Source organism: Trichomycterus rosablanca, chromosome 14 (genome assembly GCF_030014385.1).
Source record: "Trichomycterus rosablanca isolate fTriRos1 chromosome 14, fTriRos1.hap1, whole genome shotgun sequence".
In the NCBI taxonomy this organism is placed as follows: domain Eukaryota; kingdom Metazoa; phylum Chordata; class Actinopteri; order Siluriformes; family Trichomycteridae; genus Trichomycterus; species Trichomycterus rosablanca.
Window position 1 is genome coordinate 34,808,927 of NC_086001.1, and position 18,604 is coordinate 34,827,530.

The 18,604-nt window shown below is 37.9% G+C and overlaps 1 protein-coding gene across 1 annotated transcript; it reads right to left on the bottom strand.

Annotated features, from left to right (window-relative positions):
• Positions 1–10,276: 10,276 nt before the first annotated feature.
• On the bottom strand, positions 10,277–16,870 carry LOC134326857 (uncharacterized). The gene is made up of 6 exons (XM_063008982.1): positions 16,264–16,870; positions 14,819–14,895; positions 12,108–13,091; positions 11,605–11,757; positions 11,327–11,419; positions 10,277–11,148 (listed from the first exon to the last, which is right to left on the bottom strand). The coding sequence occupies exons 2-6, from the start codon at positions 14,849–14,851 to the stop codon at positions 10,861–10,863; spliced, it is 1,551 nt and encodes a 516-aa protein (XP_062865052.1). The 5' UTR covers positions 14,852–14,895; positions 16,264–16,870; the 3' UTR covers positions 10,277–10,860.
• Between the last annotated feature and the right edge of the window lie 1,734 nt (positions 16,871–18,604).

The following is an 18,604-nucleotide window of genomic DNA, read 5'->3' on the forward strand; positions in this document are numbered from 1 at the left end:
TGTATTTTATTTTGTAGCAGCTAACTTGCACCTCATCTCCTACCCCCAACGAATGGCAGGTCATCGTACTTGACAATAACAAAATCTCAGGGACCGCTTCATCATACTTCATCAAAAACATAATTATTAATATTCATTGTAATTACTGCTCTTATTAAGAAAGCCTAGAATGGAAAAAGTGGTTTCAATATTTAAAAATAATTTTAAAACATTATAAAGTCAGTATAACAATGTCATTGTCAATTTAGTGCAACAGCGGAATTCTGTTGCACTGAATGACTGTTGTTGTACTGAATGACAGAAATTTTACTTTAGCACATGTTGTTGTACAGAATGACACTCAGTTTTGTTCTTTAATGTACTGTGTCAGTAAAAAGAGATTTTTATCAAATAATGTTAAAATGCACTGACCTCGTGTGTGTGCTGAAGGGTCCCCAGGTGTCTTCTTTTGTTGTTATAATTGGTCACATGACTGCAGTAACTTGATCGCATATTAAAATAAGGCTTTTTATTAACGTTGTACTGAATGACAACTGAAGATTGGGAAAATGGGGACTGAAAGTATCCTGAATATTATTAATATTAAAAAACATCTGATTGAATATTATTTAATATGTCACACATGACATTTGTACAATTATGCCAAAGCAGTAAATTATAAGTTTTACTTAAGAATAATTAGTTTTTTCTTAATGTTTTATTACTTAAAGAGGTAGGGGGACCGTTGCACTGAATGACATTTTGGGGGTTTCAAGGGTTATTTTTTCAAAAATCATAAATTTTCTGTAAAAACTACTTTAGGTTTCAGTAAAGATGTACAAATGGAGTAGATTGAAGGTATATCCACTTATATTAATATAATTGTATATTATTTATCAAGTGGGGTCACTCTAAAAAGTTACGTCTCTTCTTTGACCCATATACTTGTGTAATCAGTTGGCCTCAGTCTTTAAACAGTTAACCTGATGTGCTCTGGCTTGTCTGGAAAGAAATCCAGCAGGTAACTGGCCAGTTGTGGATAAAAATGGACAATGCTGAATAAAAATACACAGGTTCTTTCAAACATCAAGAAACTATATATTAAAGAAGCATGGTAAATTTAATGGCCGTTCAATGTATAGTTAACATTATCTCCCATTTATTATTAAATACATGTGTAAAAATGATCAAACCTACATTCAAATATATTTACCTTCACTAAATTTGAGCAGTCGAAAAAGGGCACAAAATCAGGAACTTTGCAAACATTTCAACACACCACAGGGTCAGTGTTCCCAGATAGTGATTAAGATCAATCCAGGATTACTTTTTTCCTTATGGAAAACTGTCAAAGGGTTCTCTGAGTGATCCCACAGAAGATCCACGTTTGTTACCATAAAATACAAAGTTTGCACAAGGAACGTGAGAGTGTGAAGAACCTTTAAATTAAAAAACAAAAAACCACAACCTTTTCCAAATTAAGATTCTTTAAGACTTCTTCACACTCACACATCCCTTCTACAAACATTTATGGAACCAAAAGTAGTTCTTCTGTGGCATGACTCAGAGAACCCTTTGACAAAACAATGATTTTTTCAAGGGTTCGTTAGTTAAGGAAGTAGTTCTACTTAAAACTATGATTTCTATATGGAACCATTTCATGCTTAAAAGGTTCTTTGCATAGTGAAATGGTTCTTTAGATTGATGGAGATTGTGTTGTGCATGGTTCTATATAGCACCAAAAGGGTTCTTCTATTGTTACAAGCTTGACATTGTAACACTACAAGCACCCTCTTGGTGCTAAATAGAAACGTATAACGAATTCTCCATTCTATATAGGTCCTTAATGCTCATGGTCATTCACTTTACTAAAGAACCCTTGAAGAACCATATATTTTTTTTAAGTGTGTACACTTATCAAAGGAGTATGGATTATTTACCATATTAACCTTTTTTATACAATTACTCACAGTTGTCTTCTTATACTCAGGTTCACTAGCAAGACAGGTGCGCAAAAGACAAAGGTATGTAATAAACAAGCAATAGATTCTTTAATAACTTTAATAACATACATTGAATGTGACAATGATTCTGTTTTGTATCTTTTGTCTAACTGTACAGAATGTCTTGCAGAAAACCATCATATTGGACACTTAGGCGAAAAGCAAAAGCATGGGTTGATCGAGACAGAGTCAATTCAGGCACAAGGGGGGGAGGGGGAGCAGAGCATTGATTCAGAAATGGAAAACAATGCTCTACTTGAAGACGAAAACGATGATGATGCTTTGGAGTTCATGGATTGCCAATCTTCTGTGTGTAATAATGACCTCAGTTGCATTACTAATGATGTATTTTTTGACTGTGAGGACTTTGATTCTGGATCAGAGTCAGAACTGGAGTTTGATTCTTTGCGTGATGAACTAGCAAAATGGGCAATTCAACACCACATCACGCACAGTGCAATAAATGCACTGCTAGATGTCCTTGGCAAGTATCACTCAATCTTGCCAAAAGATGCCAGGACACTCTTGAGTACAGCAAGATTAAATGATCTTGCAATTCAGGATAAAGCTGGTGGTCAGTACTACTACATTGGTGTGCTCCAATCAATTACACACATTCTGCAAAAAAACAAGGGTTTAGTGACCAATACAAAACACCTGAAACTTCAAGTCAATATTGATGGGCTACCACTTTTCAAAAGCTCACCAACACAGCTGTGGTCCATCCTTGGCACTGTTATTAACTTGCCACATCATGAGCCAGTGACAATTGGGCTGTTTTGTGGTGAAAGAAAGCCTAATTCACCAAACGAGTTTCTTGATGACTTTGCATTAGAGATAGCCAAGCTTGCTGAGGGGTTTGACTTTGAGGGAGTAAGGTTAACCTTGCAGCTCTCTTCAATGGTCTGTGATGCCCCAGCTCGTGCTTTTATTAAGTGTATAAAAGGTCACACAGGGTACCATGGGTGTGAGAAATGCACACAGGAAGGCGTTTACATAGACAACAGAATGACGTATCCTAGAACCGACCTGCCACAACGGACAGATCAAAGTTTCAGGGATAAGACCGATTTGGATCACCACCATGGTATTTCAGCTCTAGAAAAGACATCTCTGGGAATGGTATCTGGGTTCCCTCTTGATTACATGCACCTTGTGTGCCTAGGTGTCATGCGGCGACTTCTGTACCTGTGGCTGAAGTTAGGTCCTCTCACTTGTAGGCTGTCCAACTTTCAGGAAAACGCATTAACGGAAAGGCTGCTGGGTATCCAAAGCTATGTACCTATTGAGTTTGCACGTCGACCAAGGACTCTCAGAGAAATTGACAGGTGGAAAGCCACAGAGTTTAGACAATTTTTATTGTACACTGGCCCTGTTCTGCTCAAAGATACATTGAGCACCGCAGTGTACCAACATTTTCTGCTGCTATTTGTGGGCATTTTCATCCTTAGCAACATTACTCTGGATACATCTACATTTTGGAAATTGTGTTACATTTGTAGCTTCCTAATTATCTGAAACTACTAGTTTTGCATTACATAATATTACAATGATATATTTGTAACTGTGATCCCAAACGGTGAATGGTAGTATGTGTGAAAAATTTATTAATGCATCTATCTATCTACAGCTCACTTTTAAAAAATAACAAAAGTATTAGTACCTTTCTGTCAGAAAAAACGTGTCATTTTGGGGGGATTGGGCGTGGTGCAGCTCCTGCAATGTACCTCATAGTAGAGTTTGTTGGGGAGGAGCAAACCGGACCAGTGGCAAAATCTTGGTATAAGGATGGCTTCTCCTGGTGGCCTCCCTACAAAGACGAAAACCGACTCTTGAAAAGTGTCAGGAAATCAGAGGTCCCACAGCCTGATAAAGGGTGGAGCAAGCACAGCGTGCGAATACTTTATGAATCAGGTGATAATAAAAGTTTGGTGACCACACACTGTATGGAAAAATATATTATTGTAACCATAATATACCTGATCTAAGCTGCTCTTTTCTTTTTTTGCCCTCCTCACAGAGTCGTTTGACAACATTGTTGCCAACTGGAAAAAGTCATGCTACACATCAGATCTTAACTCAGAAACTGAGTTAAGAAACTCCAGCACAGAAACTCTGGGAAAGAGAGTCAGGAAGTGAGCTGTGCATACTGTGCTATAAATATTATAAAACAATTCTGCAGTGTGTACTACCTATTGCTAATTTATTACTGTACTCTTGTAGAAAGAAAATATACTCTTCATCTGAACAAGAAGAAGAAGAAGAACCACAACCTGCCAAAGTAAAACTTGCAAATGCACCAAGGCCCCCAGCCCCACCACAAAGACAAAAACATGGTTCAAAAAATAACGGTTAGTGCATTTAATTTTACAATTGTGTGGATCCAACCACACAGACTACACACATTCTTGTTGTTGAAGCAACCACGGTGCATGTCATCTATTAACAATCTCATACCATAGCTACACCTTTAATCACAAAAGAGTTGCAAAAATGTCAACGCTCTAAACCTGACTTTTTTGCATTCTTAGCACTAACCAGCACCTTCCAGCCTGGAAGAGCAGAGCAGGAGTGGTGTAACAATCTGTCAGATAGTCAAGGTATAATGTCTGAAACATTTAGAATGGTGGATTTAAAAGGAACACTTCAGCATTTTTAACCTAATGACTGAAGTAATCAACAGCATGAATTTTCCCCTGTTACCTTTAAGCAGTAAAAACTTCTGTTTTAATAAAATATTAGTATCAATCTCATTATGCAAATGGAACATCAATCCAACTTGTTAATATCATGTTTTGTTAATGATCAGAAAGCCATTTTTGTTTCCCCACATAAAGGAAATGACTGTTGTCCACTATAGATATTGGCACTTCTGTAAAAAAATTAAATACTTACCCGGTCTTTTCTGCTTTATTCAACACATGGATCACCACAGCAACACTGTCCTAAATGATGACAAATCAGAAGCAGGGGACAATTGTATGTCAGGCCACATTTTATGTTTATTTTTTTCCAACATGTTAACTTCAGCCAAAAATAGTAATTGTGTTCTCTGTAGAGTATCTGTACTTATTTTCACTTACCAAGGGCTCCCAAATGTTAAACATAACAAAGACAACATTCAAGGAATTTTTTATTACATTTAAGAAAAAAGTTGATGTTATCATAACGTCAATGCTAGTTCGCCATAAAAAGATGTGAAATTTGCTATTTGAAAGTTTGTGCATTTGGAACAATAGATTATTTTTACGCTAAGGATAAATTGGGATCATAGTTACATACGTCAAATTACAACTGAGACTTCAAGGCATCAACATTAAGTACAGGATTCTATTCTTATTTTTTAGGATTACCCCATTTGTTCCTCTTATCAGTCAAAGAGAATGTTTAATTCTCTAAATTCTATAAATTTTGTATACTATCTAGGCCCTTAAAGATTTGGAACTTTCATTTTTAGTAATTCAGTGCAGTAAGTGTTTTAAGGGGGCTGCTTAGCTGCTGGTTGCTTTGTTTAGTATCCACTTTGGTGGCCTGTTTAAAAATAAAATGCACATGACAATACACATGGTGAAACAATCTTTTTTTAATTCATGACAAGTCCTGCGGTTAACAAGCAATTATTAACTAAACACAGGACTTAACAGCCATGTGAGTTAGTTATAAAGCACGCATGGGGTTTTTAAAAGCATCTTAGCATGAATATGATTCTTAAATTAGTGTTTATGAATCCTAACTAGAAGAGCGTAAGTCTTAAGTGTAATGCTCGCTCTACAAGTTAAGATAATCTTAACACTAAGGGTGAACTAACCTTTTGGGAATCTTGGCCCAGGTTAGTTAGTCTTCTTGTGACATTCCATAATTGAGCCATAATTGTCATAACCAAACTAATCTAGTCATGCCCTGTCAATACCAAAACTATAAATAAATAATCTCAGAGTTAGAGGTGGGTGATATGGAAAAATGTAATATCACAAAGTAATTTTTTTTTTTTTTTTTTTTTCTGTAAACAGCACCTACCATGCAACAAGATGCATCAAGGTGGCCCATGTCCAACCAGTGTACATGGGCAGATGCTTCTCATGGGACAGCACAAGGCCAGGGTGTTCTACCTCATGTCAGTGGTGAGTTTACTGAAGAAGCAGAATTTTTTTTCCAGTTGGGCATTAATACATGAATAATATAGTTAACAATGACACTTTAGGTCGCTAAAATACTAAGAATAAAAGTCAGGCATTTTCTGTAGAGTAACCATTTTTATTTTAATTTCCCCATTAACAGCACCCACCATACAGCTATGACAGTTAAGTACACTTTTAATCTCAAAAGCATCTGAGCACGAATATGATGCTTAAAATAGTGTTAAGATAATCTTAACTGTCAGACTGTGTGTTTAGTGTGATGCTTGCTCTACCAGTTAAGTTTATCTTTACACCAAGATTCTTTTAAGAATCTGGGCCCAGGTTAGTTAGTCTTCTTGTGACACACAGGATGAGCCATAATCACCATAACCAAGCTAATTTTCTCATCATGCCCAGTCAAAACAAAACTAGAGTCACACATTTTCTGAGTATCTTTTTTTTATTCCCTGTAAACAGCATATACCATGCAACAAGAGCCATCAAGGTGGCCCATGTCTGACCAGTGTACAGGACAAGGCCAGGGTGTTCTACCTCATGTTAATGGTGAGTTTACTGAAGAAGGAGAAAAGCAATTTTTCAGTTGGGTATTAGTACGTTAACACTACAGGTAAGAATGATGCCTGAAGTCGCTGAAATGCAAATAATAAAAATCAGGCATTCTCAAAAGCACAGGATGTGCCATAATTGCCGTAACCAAGCTAATTTTCTCATCATGCCTTGTCAAAACCAAAACTACAGTGGTGCTTGAAACCCTTTAGAATTTTATATTTTTGCATACATTTGACTTAAAACATCATCAGCTTTTCACACAAGTCCTACAAGTAGATAAGGAGAACCATATCAAACAAATGAAACACAAATATTAGACTTTGGACCATTTTCTTCAATAAAAAAATGACAATGTTACAGATCTATGAGTGGTAAAAGTATGTGAACCTTTGCTTTCAGTATCTGGTGTGACCCCTTTGTGCAGCAATAACTGCAACTAAACGTTTCCGAAAACTCCTGATTAGTCCTGCACATCGGCTTGGAGGAGTTTTAACCCATTCCTCCGTACAACTTCACAGCTTCAACTCTGTTATGTTGGTGGGTTTCCTCACATGAACCGCTTGCTTCAGGTCCATCCACAACATTATTGCATTAATATCGGGACTTTGACTTGGCCATTCCAAAACATTAACTTTATTCTTCTTTAACTATTCTTTGGTAAAATGACTTGTGTGCTTCTGGTTGTTGTCTTGCTGCGTGACCCACATTCTCTTGCAGATGCAGCAAAAAAGGCCTAAACCATGATACTACCACCACCGTGTTTCACAGATGGGATAAGGTTTTTATGCTGGAATGCAGTGTTTTCCTTTCTCCAAACATAACGCTTCTCATTTAAACCAAAAAGATCTGTTCCATTGTTCCAATAGCCTTCTGGCTTGTCCATGTGATCTTTAGCAAACTGCAGACGAGCAGCAATGTTCTTTTTGGAGAGCAGCAGCTTTCTCCTTGCAACCCTGCCATGCACACCATTGTTGTTCAGTGTACTCCTGATGGTGGACTCATTAACATCAACATTAGCCAATGTGAGAGAGGCCTTTAGTTGCTTATAAGTTACCTTGGGTTCCTTTGTGACCTTGCAGACTATTACACGCCTTGCTTTTGTCGTGATCACTGTTGGTTGACCACTCCTGGGGAAGGTAACAATGGTCTTGAATTTCCAACATTTGTACACAATCTGTCTGACTGTGTATTGGTGGAGTCCAAACTCTTTAGAGATGGTTTTGTAACCCTTTCCAGCCTGATGAGAATCAATGACTTCTCTCAGAAATCTCCTTTGTTTGTGCCATGATACACTACCACAAATGTGTGTTGTGAAGATCAAACTTTGATAGATCCCTGTTCTTTAAATAAAACAGGGTGCCACTCATACCTGATTGTCATCCCATTGATTGAAAACACCTGACTCAAATTTCACCTTCAAATTATCTGCTAATCCTGAAGATTCACTCACAGATATGTTATATTGGATCATTTTCCTCAATGAATAAATGACCAAGTCTAATATTTGTGTCTTATTTGTTTGATCTGAATCTCCCTATCTACTATTAGGACTTGTGTGAAAATCTGATGAAGTTTTAGGTCAAATTTATGCAGAAATATAGACAATTCCAAAGGGTTCACAAACTTTCAAGCACCACTGTAAAAAATAAATAAATAAATAAATAAATAAAGAAAAAAGAAAAAAAAAGTCATGTATTTTCTAATTTTTTATTCCATGTAAACAGCACCTACTGTACAACAAGATCCATCAAGGTGGCCCATGTCCAACCAGTGTACATGGGCAGATGCTTCTCAGGGGACAGGACAAGGCCAGGGCATCCTACCTCATGTCAACGGTGAGTTTAATGAAGAAGGAGAAAAGCAATTTATCAGTTTATTAATACATAAATATTATAGGTAAGAACAACGTCTTAGGTTGCAAAATGCATCTTCTGTAGGGTGAACTTTTTCATTTTAATTTCTGCTTTAACAGCACCCACCATACAGCAGGGACTGTCAAGGCGGTTCATACCCAATCAGTGTGCACGTAAGTTTGATCAGTTAAAATGAACAGCCCTAGAACACATTAATCATGAATAGAAAATAAACTAGATTTTGTAAAATGATATATTTTTTTAATTTTGCAGCTGTAGACAGAACTGTCCTGGAGGCACTGAGAGAGATGGACCTGAAGATAAATTACTCTTTTAATACTGTTTGTTTCTCACACACAGCTGCCACGATGAAAAATCACGTGCTGCCAGCGCCAACTGAAGCAGAAGCGGAGAACTGCTTAAAGGACTACTTACGGCTGGCACCAGGAAGGAGACATTAATTTTTATTGTATTTAGTAGTTAATTGCTATTTTTGTTTTGTTATTTGTGTTCATCGTAATTATTATTCTAATGTTTATTTATCATATATAAAAATTTTGATTCATGAATTCATATTTCACTTAATTTTGTGTCAAGGAACAATAATAAATAAGAATCTTACTACCACTGATTATAATGTCTGTTGTTTATAGATATATTATCTGTATTATCTATTATTATAATTATTATTATTTTTAAAGCAGTACATGAGAGGGGAGTGCACACACACACATTCAATTACATTCAGACGCTGTATTTTAGCTATACTGTACACATAAGTCTGGAATGCAGCGTCTGAACGCCATTTCAGCATCCAAGCCTGATATTTAGGAGATGTATTACAGATGAATAAGCGCTATATTAGATGGTCTCAGATACCTCTCATAAGTGTCTTTGAGATGCAGCCATGATGATGACGTAGTAAGATTGATCTGGAACGCAGCAGCTGAAGGTCTTCCACGATCCACCAGCGACGTATCAGAGACGTATTGCAGATGAGCAAACGCTCTATTAAATACGTATTCCAGACCAACTGGGTTACATCCAACAGACGTCGCTGAGATGTATACAGTGTATCACAAAAGTGAGTACACCCCTCACATTTCTGCAAATATTTCATTATATATTTTCATGTGACAACACTATAGACATGAAACTTGGATATAACTTAGAGTAGTCAGTGTACAGCTTGTATAGCAGTGTAGATTTACTGTCTTCTGAAAATAACTCAACACACAGCCATTAATGTCTAAATAGCTGGCAACATAAGTGAGTACACCCCACAGTGAACATGTCCAAATTCTGCCCAAATGTGTCGTTGTCCCTCCCTGGTGTCATGTGTCAAGGTCCCAGGTGTAAATGCACTCTTATCCCAGATTAGTTGAGTTTACTAGAAAATTGCGTGGAAACCCGTTGCCTTAAATTACTTAAGTTTTTACACAAGCAGAAACTAATAAAGTCAAGTCGTATTAACATAGACTCTTAAATGGATCCATTAGACAAATCAAGTTTACATTAGTAGTCTTTACTTAAAATCATAAGTTCACCTAAATGATCTCTTTTCTTAAGTTTAAATTGTAGAAAATAAATATTTTAAGTATACAAAAATCATATAACAAATAATAACATTATTAATTACTACTTAAAATGTTTAATACTTTAATGTTTTCTTGTAATTCATTTTTTAGATTACTTTGCATTAAATTGTTTCAACAAATTTTTAAAGAAATTAAACAATACTTTTCAGTGTTCCAATGTATTTTATTGACAAAATGTTGCAGTTCTCATGTGTTGCCGAGTCAATAACAAATTTGTCAACCAAGTAAAAGTAAAAACAGGCATTAAAACTGCTTGGTAATTTGTTTTGTTTGTTTTCAGAACCCGTATGCACAGCATTTAACAAGATAAACACTTTAAACCATACATTAAAACTTGATACAAGCTGTTAAAACATCAACTTGACTGATGAACTGTGTTAAGTTTATCTAGTCACCTGAACACTAATATGCAGTCCTGAGAAAAAATTTCTACATCCTGAATTGTAGAACACAAGTGGCTGGACATTCCCATCCCACAACAAACTTCAATCAGTTGTCACAATACAAAATCTAACAAAACTGTTTAACATTTCCTTTTTTATCACTTGTGACAAAAGGACATTTGTATTGTATTTTAACAAACATTTTAAAGGGTTGTTAGTGCTATTGGTGTCAAAGAACGGACAGTAACAATGAATAAAGAGACACAAGGCTGTAGTGGGGAAAAAGTCACTGAAAAAACAAGCAGCCATGCCTTCTCACATTAACCTTAGCCATTGCTATTAGCCATAGCAATTACTTACAGTGCAAGCTGGTTTTTCAGAGTTTGTAATCTGGGTTTTAGTTCATTGTGGCCCAGTGAAAGGAGAACCTGTTGGATGAACTGGAATGTGTTCCTCATTGATTTGGGATAGTTGAGATGCAGGGCGTAAGTAAGTCCAAACAGAATGCACATAGCTTTTGGCAGGTCTTGAATGTTGTCCATCACAACCTCTCCCTCAATAATGATCTTTAGAGAGGCTGGCCTGAGGTGGGGGGATGGGGAGAGCAAAGCAACGTCAAGGTGGCAGAATGAGTCATCAGAGTCCTAACAACATAAGAGCACAATAATCACATTCAATCAATTCTTTAAATAACAATCTATAAAAAAACTACATAAAACTATGCTCACATTGTTTGTCAAAAACAGAAACTATAAAACAATAGTGAAAAGTCAAGGTTACGCTGACATTTGATACTCTTTGATAAAGTAAGAGGTTACTTACAGAGCATTCTTTGTAGAAGTCTGCGGGACTGTCCCCAAGGACAATAGGAAGCCCTCTGAGCACCAGTGTCCGAATGTCAGTTGGCTCTTTGGTCTTTTGGAGAGTAAAATAACAATACAGTTACATATGTATGTAGAATGACAAGTTAATGACTGGTCAATAAGAAAACACAATTTTGATTGGATTGTGCAATTAGTATAGTTGCATTTTTAGTGACATGTCATCACATAAGCTGTGAAAAACAATACAATGCAAGTACATAATGGATATGGACCAACCTTAGTCTGCTGTGATAGCTGTGACAAAAGCTGCCCAATGTTCCCTCTCTTAGATTGAAATATCTCAATGAGACGAAGACTGTGCTGATCAATGCTTTCATAGAACTCTTGCTTGAGGTTCTTGCCCACAATCCTGTTGAACTCCATGTACACCTGAAAAATACAGATTTCAAAACTAATTAATACTGTGGCTGGGCCTGCAGCAATTTTGTTCCATCCCCTCTTAGCCTACTTGTTTCATCCCTAACCAACTACACCTGACCAATATCCCACCCACCATTCATTCTCACATGGGCCTTTAAGAATAACGAGAATGTATCGTAGTAGGATATTAGGTCAGATGTAGTTGGTTGGGCATGGAACAAGGATAATTGCAATATTATCCTTGGAATAAATATATAATTTATAAATTTGAATATATTTAAAAAAGATTAAAATGAGATGTCAAAAATTACATTAAAGTGACAGAATGGTCAGACATTAATAATCTCTCTTGAACATACCTGATCTTCCGTGAAAAGAGCAGGCCAGCATTCCAAAATCTTGCTTATGGCAGGTTCAGATTCCACTACCTCTTTTCTTCTCAATGCAAATGTCACATCCATCTTCTGTTTTATACATTGTCCATCTGGAGTTCTCTTCTGCATTTCATCAATCAATTGCTTGCGGGCACCCTCAAGGCCTGACTGATCAAATCCCTCAGGATAGTTGGGTAAGTAGTTAAGCTCGCCTTTCTTGGCCTTCTTGATATTCTTGTTAGCTGGTTCGCCTTCTGCTGAATGCCCTCCCCGTTTACCTGCATTTACCGCAACATCAAGGCAGCCTGATCTTCTACACTTTGTTCTGTAGTTAGCCATTTTGTATTTTAGGCTGTTTTTCCAACCATTATAGTGATTGGTGGAGCCTCGTTCCTGGAGACAGGGGTGCTTACTTATCAGTGCTGCTGCAACACTTTCAAACTGAGCATTATTTGGGTATGCTGTGTAGCTATACATACTCTCTGCCAAACTTTCAAGGATCACATGTTTTAGCTCTTTTGTTACTTTTAGGTGTGTTCCGTCCCTAAGATACAGTAGATCTGCCTGTCTTAGTCTATAGTTTACATCAACAGAAAAGGCTGGGATAGAAAATAGTTCTGGCCATGGTGTCTGTCGGTCCTGGGATGAGTGTGAGAGGACTTCTGTATCTGCTGTACTCTGTGTGTCACTCAAAATTTCATCAGGTGTTGAGACAGGTACCAGCTCAAGTAGAGGAATGACTTTTACCGTTGGTTTTTCTGGAAGATCTTCAATATCTGTGAGATTGCACAGCTCGTAATTGAATTCAGGATCTTTGTACTGGAGACTGCAGTTGTAATCAAGTCCCAGTGATTCTTTAAGCTTGCATATTAAATCCTCCATGGTAGCAGGCCTTGTGTTCAGGGTGACCTTTCTTATATCTGCCTCTGTGAGAATGACCCTCAAGGTCATCTTCTGGTGTGCAGTCATCTTGGGAATAAAAATAATAATAAGCTTATTAGAAGTACACAAATCCTCAATAACAGTTAGTTGCTGAGCCATTGTTAGATGGTTGGAAAAACATCACTGAGTGGTTGGTAGAGCCAGTGGTGGAAGAAGTATTTACATACATTTACTAAAAATACTAAAATATATTTACTAGAGTATATCTTTAGCCCCATACAGTCAGAATTAGTTTTACATGAGGAGGTGGGGTAATACCATTTTTACCAACATTTCTCATTTTAGTCGCATTCAAATTCGGCAATAAAAGACGATTTTACCAACATGTTAGTATAGATTCCAGTATCTTTTACTTTCTATAAAACAAAATTTAGATATAATCTCAGGTTACACTAATCCCATGCAAACTGACATGTCAGTAAAAACAATCATCATCCAATTATATCCTTTGGAAAGGGCATATCTTAAACATGAAGGCTCAAAGAAGCTTTTAACACAGAATATAACGATTGAGCCCCGATTGACTGCTCAATCACACTTGCTTTTTAACACAGAATATAACGTCTAAGTGTTACTATTAAATTGTCTCCAAATCTGTATGCTGGAAGGGGGAAAACATCATTCAGTTCTTTTAGTTGTACCACACACAGAGAGGAGTTAGTGCTGTTACAGAGTTCAAAAGATCTGAAATGCTCATGGTACCATGCAGTCATCACCCGGCAGAGAAACAGAATCTCTGTGTTAATTGCCACAATCTGTTTGACCTGCTTAAAATTAGGGAGGCCTGAGCATGAACCAACAGATATTATCATGTCAGCACAATATCTGATGCCATCCACAAAGACTGATGATGCAACAAGAACTGATGAAAGCTGAGGAACTCTCTGGCAGAAAATTTGTTGGACATTCTCAGGGTAAGAAGTGATCGGCACTGTAGTAACCTTGTCCATTTCAACTGAGGGTTTGAAAAATGAACTTAAGTCTAAATGGTAAGCCATCATTTTCTGATGCTTAACAGCCAGTGTAAGAGCTACATTTCTGAAGTTGTGAGCGTTGCGAATGACCTGTTTAAAAAATTTGTGCTTTCCCTCAAAGCGCATTGTCCAGACATTTGAAAGTGGGCCGAATGCCTTAATCATCTCAGGATAATGCTCAATAAAGTGGTGTTTTGGACGTAGTCTGTATTCAGGAAACGTACTTCGCAACAATTCTCTGTGTTCTGACAGTTTGCAATCAAGGAAATGTATCGACTCGTCTGTGTGTTTTGTTGCTACAGCCAACTCAACAATGTCTTTAAGGAGCATCAGAACGTTCCATGCATTGTCTCCTTCAGGTATTTTATGGCCAATGAGAAGTGGGAGCAGTCTGATTAGAGCCCAGTTCTCATGGCCATTTCCACCTATGGTCCCTTTGGTGGAGAAGCCTTGGGAAATGAGCTGGGGCTGGTCAGTTTTGTCATCAAAAGCATATGCAAAGGTTTTGATAGCATGGTTCAGTGTTTCTAAAGTGAAATATTTCTTAAAAATCATGTCTGAAAGGCAGAGTGATAGCTCAACAGGAACAACACCTTCCAAAAGGTCATGCAAGATGTCGGGAGGGTAGCCACGAACAACATGAAAGTGCTCCAAATTTTCAGTCAACACACACCCTCTTTTCACACCATACTGTTTAGCCACAGTAGGATCTTGCTGTACCTTCTGCACCTGTCTGTTGTGAGAGTCTTTATTTCGGGGTTCAAAGGTGCCTGAACATACCTCTTTGTCTTGGATCTCTCTTCTTGCCGCCATGCAGAACCTGCAAAACTTGTCCACTGCAAAGCTCTCAAAGAATCCTGCAAGTGAATGAGCAGCCAAGTTATCAGCAGCCACATATAACACTGTGCCTCTGATTGATGCTTCTAACTTCTCAACATATAGACCGTGTTGTTCCAAATAAACAAGATCTTGGATGAGAGGATGGAGAATTTTAGCATAGCCAAATTCTTTTACATCAGAGGCTTTGCATAAAAGAGCAAGCTGAATGGAGTGGAGTGTGGACCTATATTTTGATGGTACATTGGCTATCACCCAATACACTGCACACATTTTGTGTTTTTTTTTAGATGTTCCTAAAGGATTGGACACTTCAAATTGATCTGTGTAAAGCCCAACAGCAATTTTGAACTCCTCCCCTTTAAGGAGGTCATTTTCTTTACAGTATGAACCATCTCTGTATGTACTGTACTCATGTGGCACATGTTTTTGTACTGGAAGAGCTTTGTCTAAAATATCTGCCCTGTTCAACAATTTCTGTAGCATTGCATTTAGAGGAACATATACAGCAGCAGATTTTTTCCCTCTATCAATAACATACTCCACTGGCATAACCACTGTGAAGTTTTTGTTCACATATGCTGCTCTCCTTTTAGTGGTTGATAAGGAGCCATCCTTGCCACAAAATCTCATTATGACATTGCTCTCTGAGGCAACCCTGACTATCTGTCTCACAGTTGAATCATCTACATCTGTGTGTTGTTTCAGAATGTCAGTGACTGAATTATGTAGCAGTGGCTGGGACAGTTTACATATCTGCAAAAGCTGTTGTACAATTTCTTGTACAGAACTTTCTGGAATATGAAGGGTGGTCTGCATCTTTAAAAAAAGAGCTGCTAGGTTATGCTCAAGCTGTTTCTCTAAATCAGGAAGCTCTTCACTGCTGGAATCCTCACTGTCCTGTAAATCAAGGACATCATTTGTAGGCACCTGTACTTCTTGGACTGTTTCATTAGTTATATTAGCAGAGACTACTTCTGGCTTGAACATTGTCCAATTGCCTGTTCTGTGCTCTTTACTGATGTGGGCATTAAATGTGGAGTACACACTGGTATGGAAGTTACATCCTTTATAAGGACACGGGACTCTGTGATTAACTTTTAAATGTGTACTGCGCAGGTGTGTAAAAAAAACTGCTTTTGTACATGGTGCAGAAAAATCACATAACTGACACTGAATTACCTGGTCAGATTTACACAGCTGTGCATGTTGGGTTTTCTGATGAATCTTAGATAAGTGGACCTTAAGTGCATTAATGGAGTTAAATGTGCACAAACATTCTTGGTGTAAGCAAGGAAATGGCACCGTTCTATTGTAACCCCCATGTTTTAACCTGTAATGTTTTAATAGGTAACCCCTTTTTTCACATATAAACTCACAATACTTACACTTCCACTGCATCTTCAAAAGATCCTGTTAAAAAAAAAAAAAAAGTTTTAGCTCAACAGCTGCACTTCTGTTCTGTAAACTCTACTGCAAAACATTTATCAGCCTCGGCTGTAATAACTGTATTACTGCTACACAACGACTCAACGAGAGGCGTGGTGGCGAAAAACGCGGCATGGGGGAATGTGCTAACGCTATAAACTGTGAACCGATAAAAAAAGAGTTGGCTACCTTTAGCACGCTAAATGAAGCACCGCGGCTGAAGTAAGACCTCTGTGACTGATGTTTTGTTTATATTAAAGACGTTCAAACGAAGAAAGTTGACAACGTTTCATGATGACTATAGATTCTTTATAATCTCACGTTGATCAACTTCTCCTCATCCATCACACGCACTCGAGATGCTTGTGAGAAAGACCTGACGTTGTTCCGAGCTGAGTCAACCTCAGTGAAAAGTTTCTTTTTATCAGAAATGTCGAATTTAAAATATAGTTCCTTTACATACTCACCATTTGAAGTAACACTGATTTCAAAACCCACAGCTTCGGAGTGCAGCGGCCATAAACCAGGGCTCTTCACACAACGTTCTGCTGCCGTTTCAAACAGGCCCCTCCCCTCCCTCTCAAAAACGTACCATATTGAGTGATCTTTGCTTAACGTGATAATTACACTGCATATTTCAGCTTAATATTGCTAACAACTAGTTTGATTTAGTAATGGCAATATTTTTTTACAAAACATGAAAGAATAATTAATGACTGCTCAAGAAATTTATTAAAACCAAATCCGGGTTTAGAGTGTGGGGAGCAGGGCTGTTAAATTTGGTGTTTTGGGTACAATTCTCTCATACTGGCCACTGGATATTCAACATGGCACCTCATGGCAAAGAACTCTCTGAGGATGTGAGAAATAGAATTGTTGCTCTCCACAAAGATGGTCTGGGCTATAAGAAGATTGCTAACACCCTGAAACTGAGCTACAGCATGGTGGCCAAGGTCATACAGCGGTTTTCCAGGACAGGTTCCACTCGGAACAGGCTTCACCAGGGTCGACCAAAGAAGTTGAGTCCACGTGTTCGGCGTCATATCCAGAGGTTGGCTTTAAAAAATAGACACATGAGTGCTGCCAGCATTGCTGCAGAGGTTGAAGACGTGGGAGGTCAGCCTATCAGTGCTCAGACCATACGCCGCACACTGCATCAACTCGGTCTGCATGGTCGTCATCCCAGAAGGAAGCTGACGCACAAGAAAGCCCGCAAACAGTTTGCTGAAGACAAGCAGTCCAAGAACATGGATTACTGGAATGCCCTGTGGTCTGACGAGACCAAGATAAACTTGTTTGGCGGCGCCCTGGTGAGAAGTACCAAGACAACTGTATCTTGCCTACAGTCAAGCATGGTGGTGGTAGCATCATGGTCTTGGGCTGCATGAGTGTTGCTGGCACTGGGGAGCTGCAGTTCATTGAGGGAAACATGAATTCCAACATGTACTGTGACATTCTGAAACAAAGCATGATCCCCTCCCTTCGAAAACAAAATATTGACACTTATAAAACGGATAGTTCCGGTCCTAAAATCTGATTGGCTGAGCCGCGTTCGAAGCCGTTGTAAAATCCTCGATAAACGCACACCTAGGATCACCTCACATCATTCCATATTAATACGCCACTGAATAGAGAAAGTTAATGTTATTTTCGCCTACACGTTGCCTAGCAACACTGTTAATCGGATTACCTTGCGTCACGGAAGAATGCTTTATTGTAAGTTTATACACAATAAATACCTTTATGATTAAACATTGTTGTATTTATTATATTTTATGTTGACCGCCGTTTTATAAAAGCAATAAGCCACTCGAGACCGTACGTTACTGTTACGATTTTAAACAGAAAAATGTCATCCCCGTGCTAAAATCACAGTAACGTACGGCCTCTCGTGGCTTATTGCTTTATTTGGACACAATTTGGACATGTTCACTGTGGGGTGTACTCACTTATGTTGCCAGCTATTTAGACATTAATGGCTGTGTGTTGAGTTATTTTCAGAAGACAGTAAATCTACACTGCTATACAAGTTGTACACTGACTACTCTAAGTTATATCCAAGTTTTATTTCTATAGTGTTGTCCTATGAAAAGATATAATAAAATATTTGCAGAAATGTGAGGGGTGTACTCACTTTTGTGATACACTGTATGTGCTATCAGGGTCGTTTCTAAGACAAAGTTGTTCTCTCCATCATTGAATGCTAGTGGAATTCTTTAACGCTTATATATCGTGAGATGGTTCTCCAGTCTTATTCATAAATGGCTAGTGTGGCTGCAGGTTTAAACATCAGCTAAGCAG

Bases quoted from the DNA above. Each gene is read 5' to 3' on its own strand.
- LOC134326857 (XM_063008982.1), bottom strand. From the start codon at position 14,851: ATGGCGGCAAGAAGAGAGATCCAAGACAAAGAG. The intron at 13,092-14,818 runs GTATGTTCAGGC...TTTATTCCCAAG, and splicing joins GAGAGATCCAAGACAAAGAG to ATGACTGCACACCAGAAGAT. The intron at 11,149-11,326 runs GTAAGTAACCTC...TTATGTTGTTAG, and splicing joins ACTTCTACAAAGAATGCTCT to GACTCTGATGACTCATTCTG.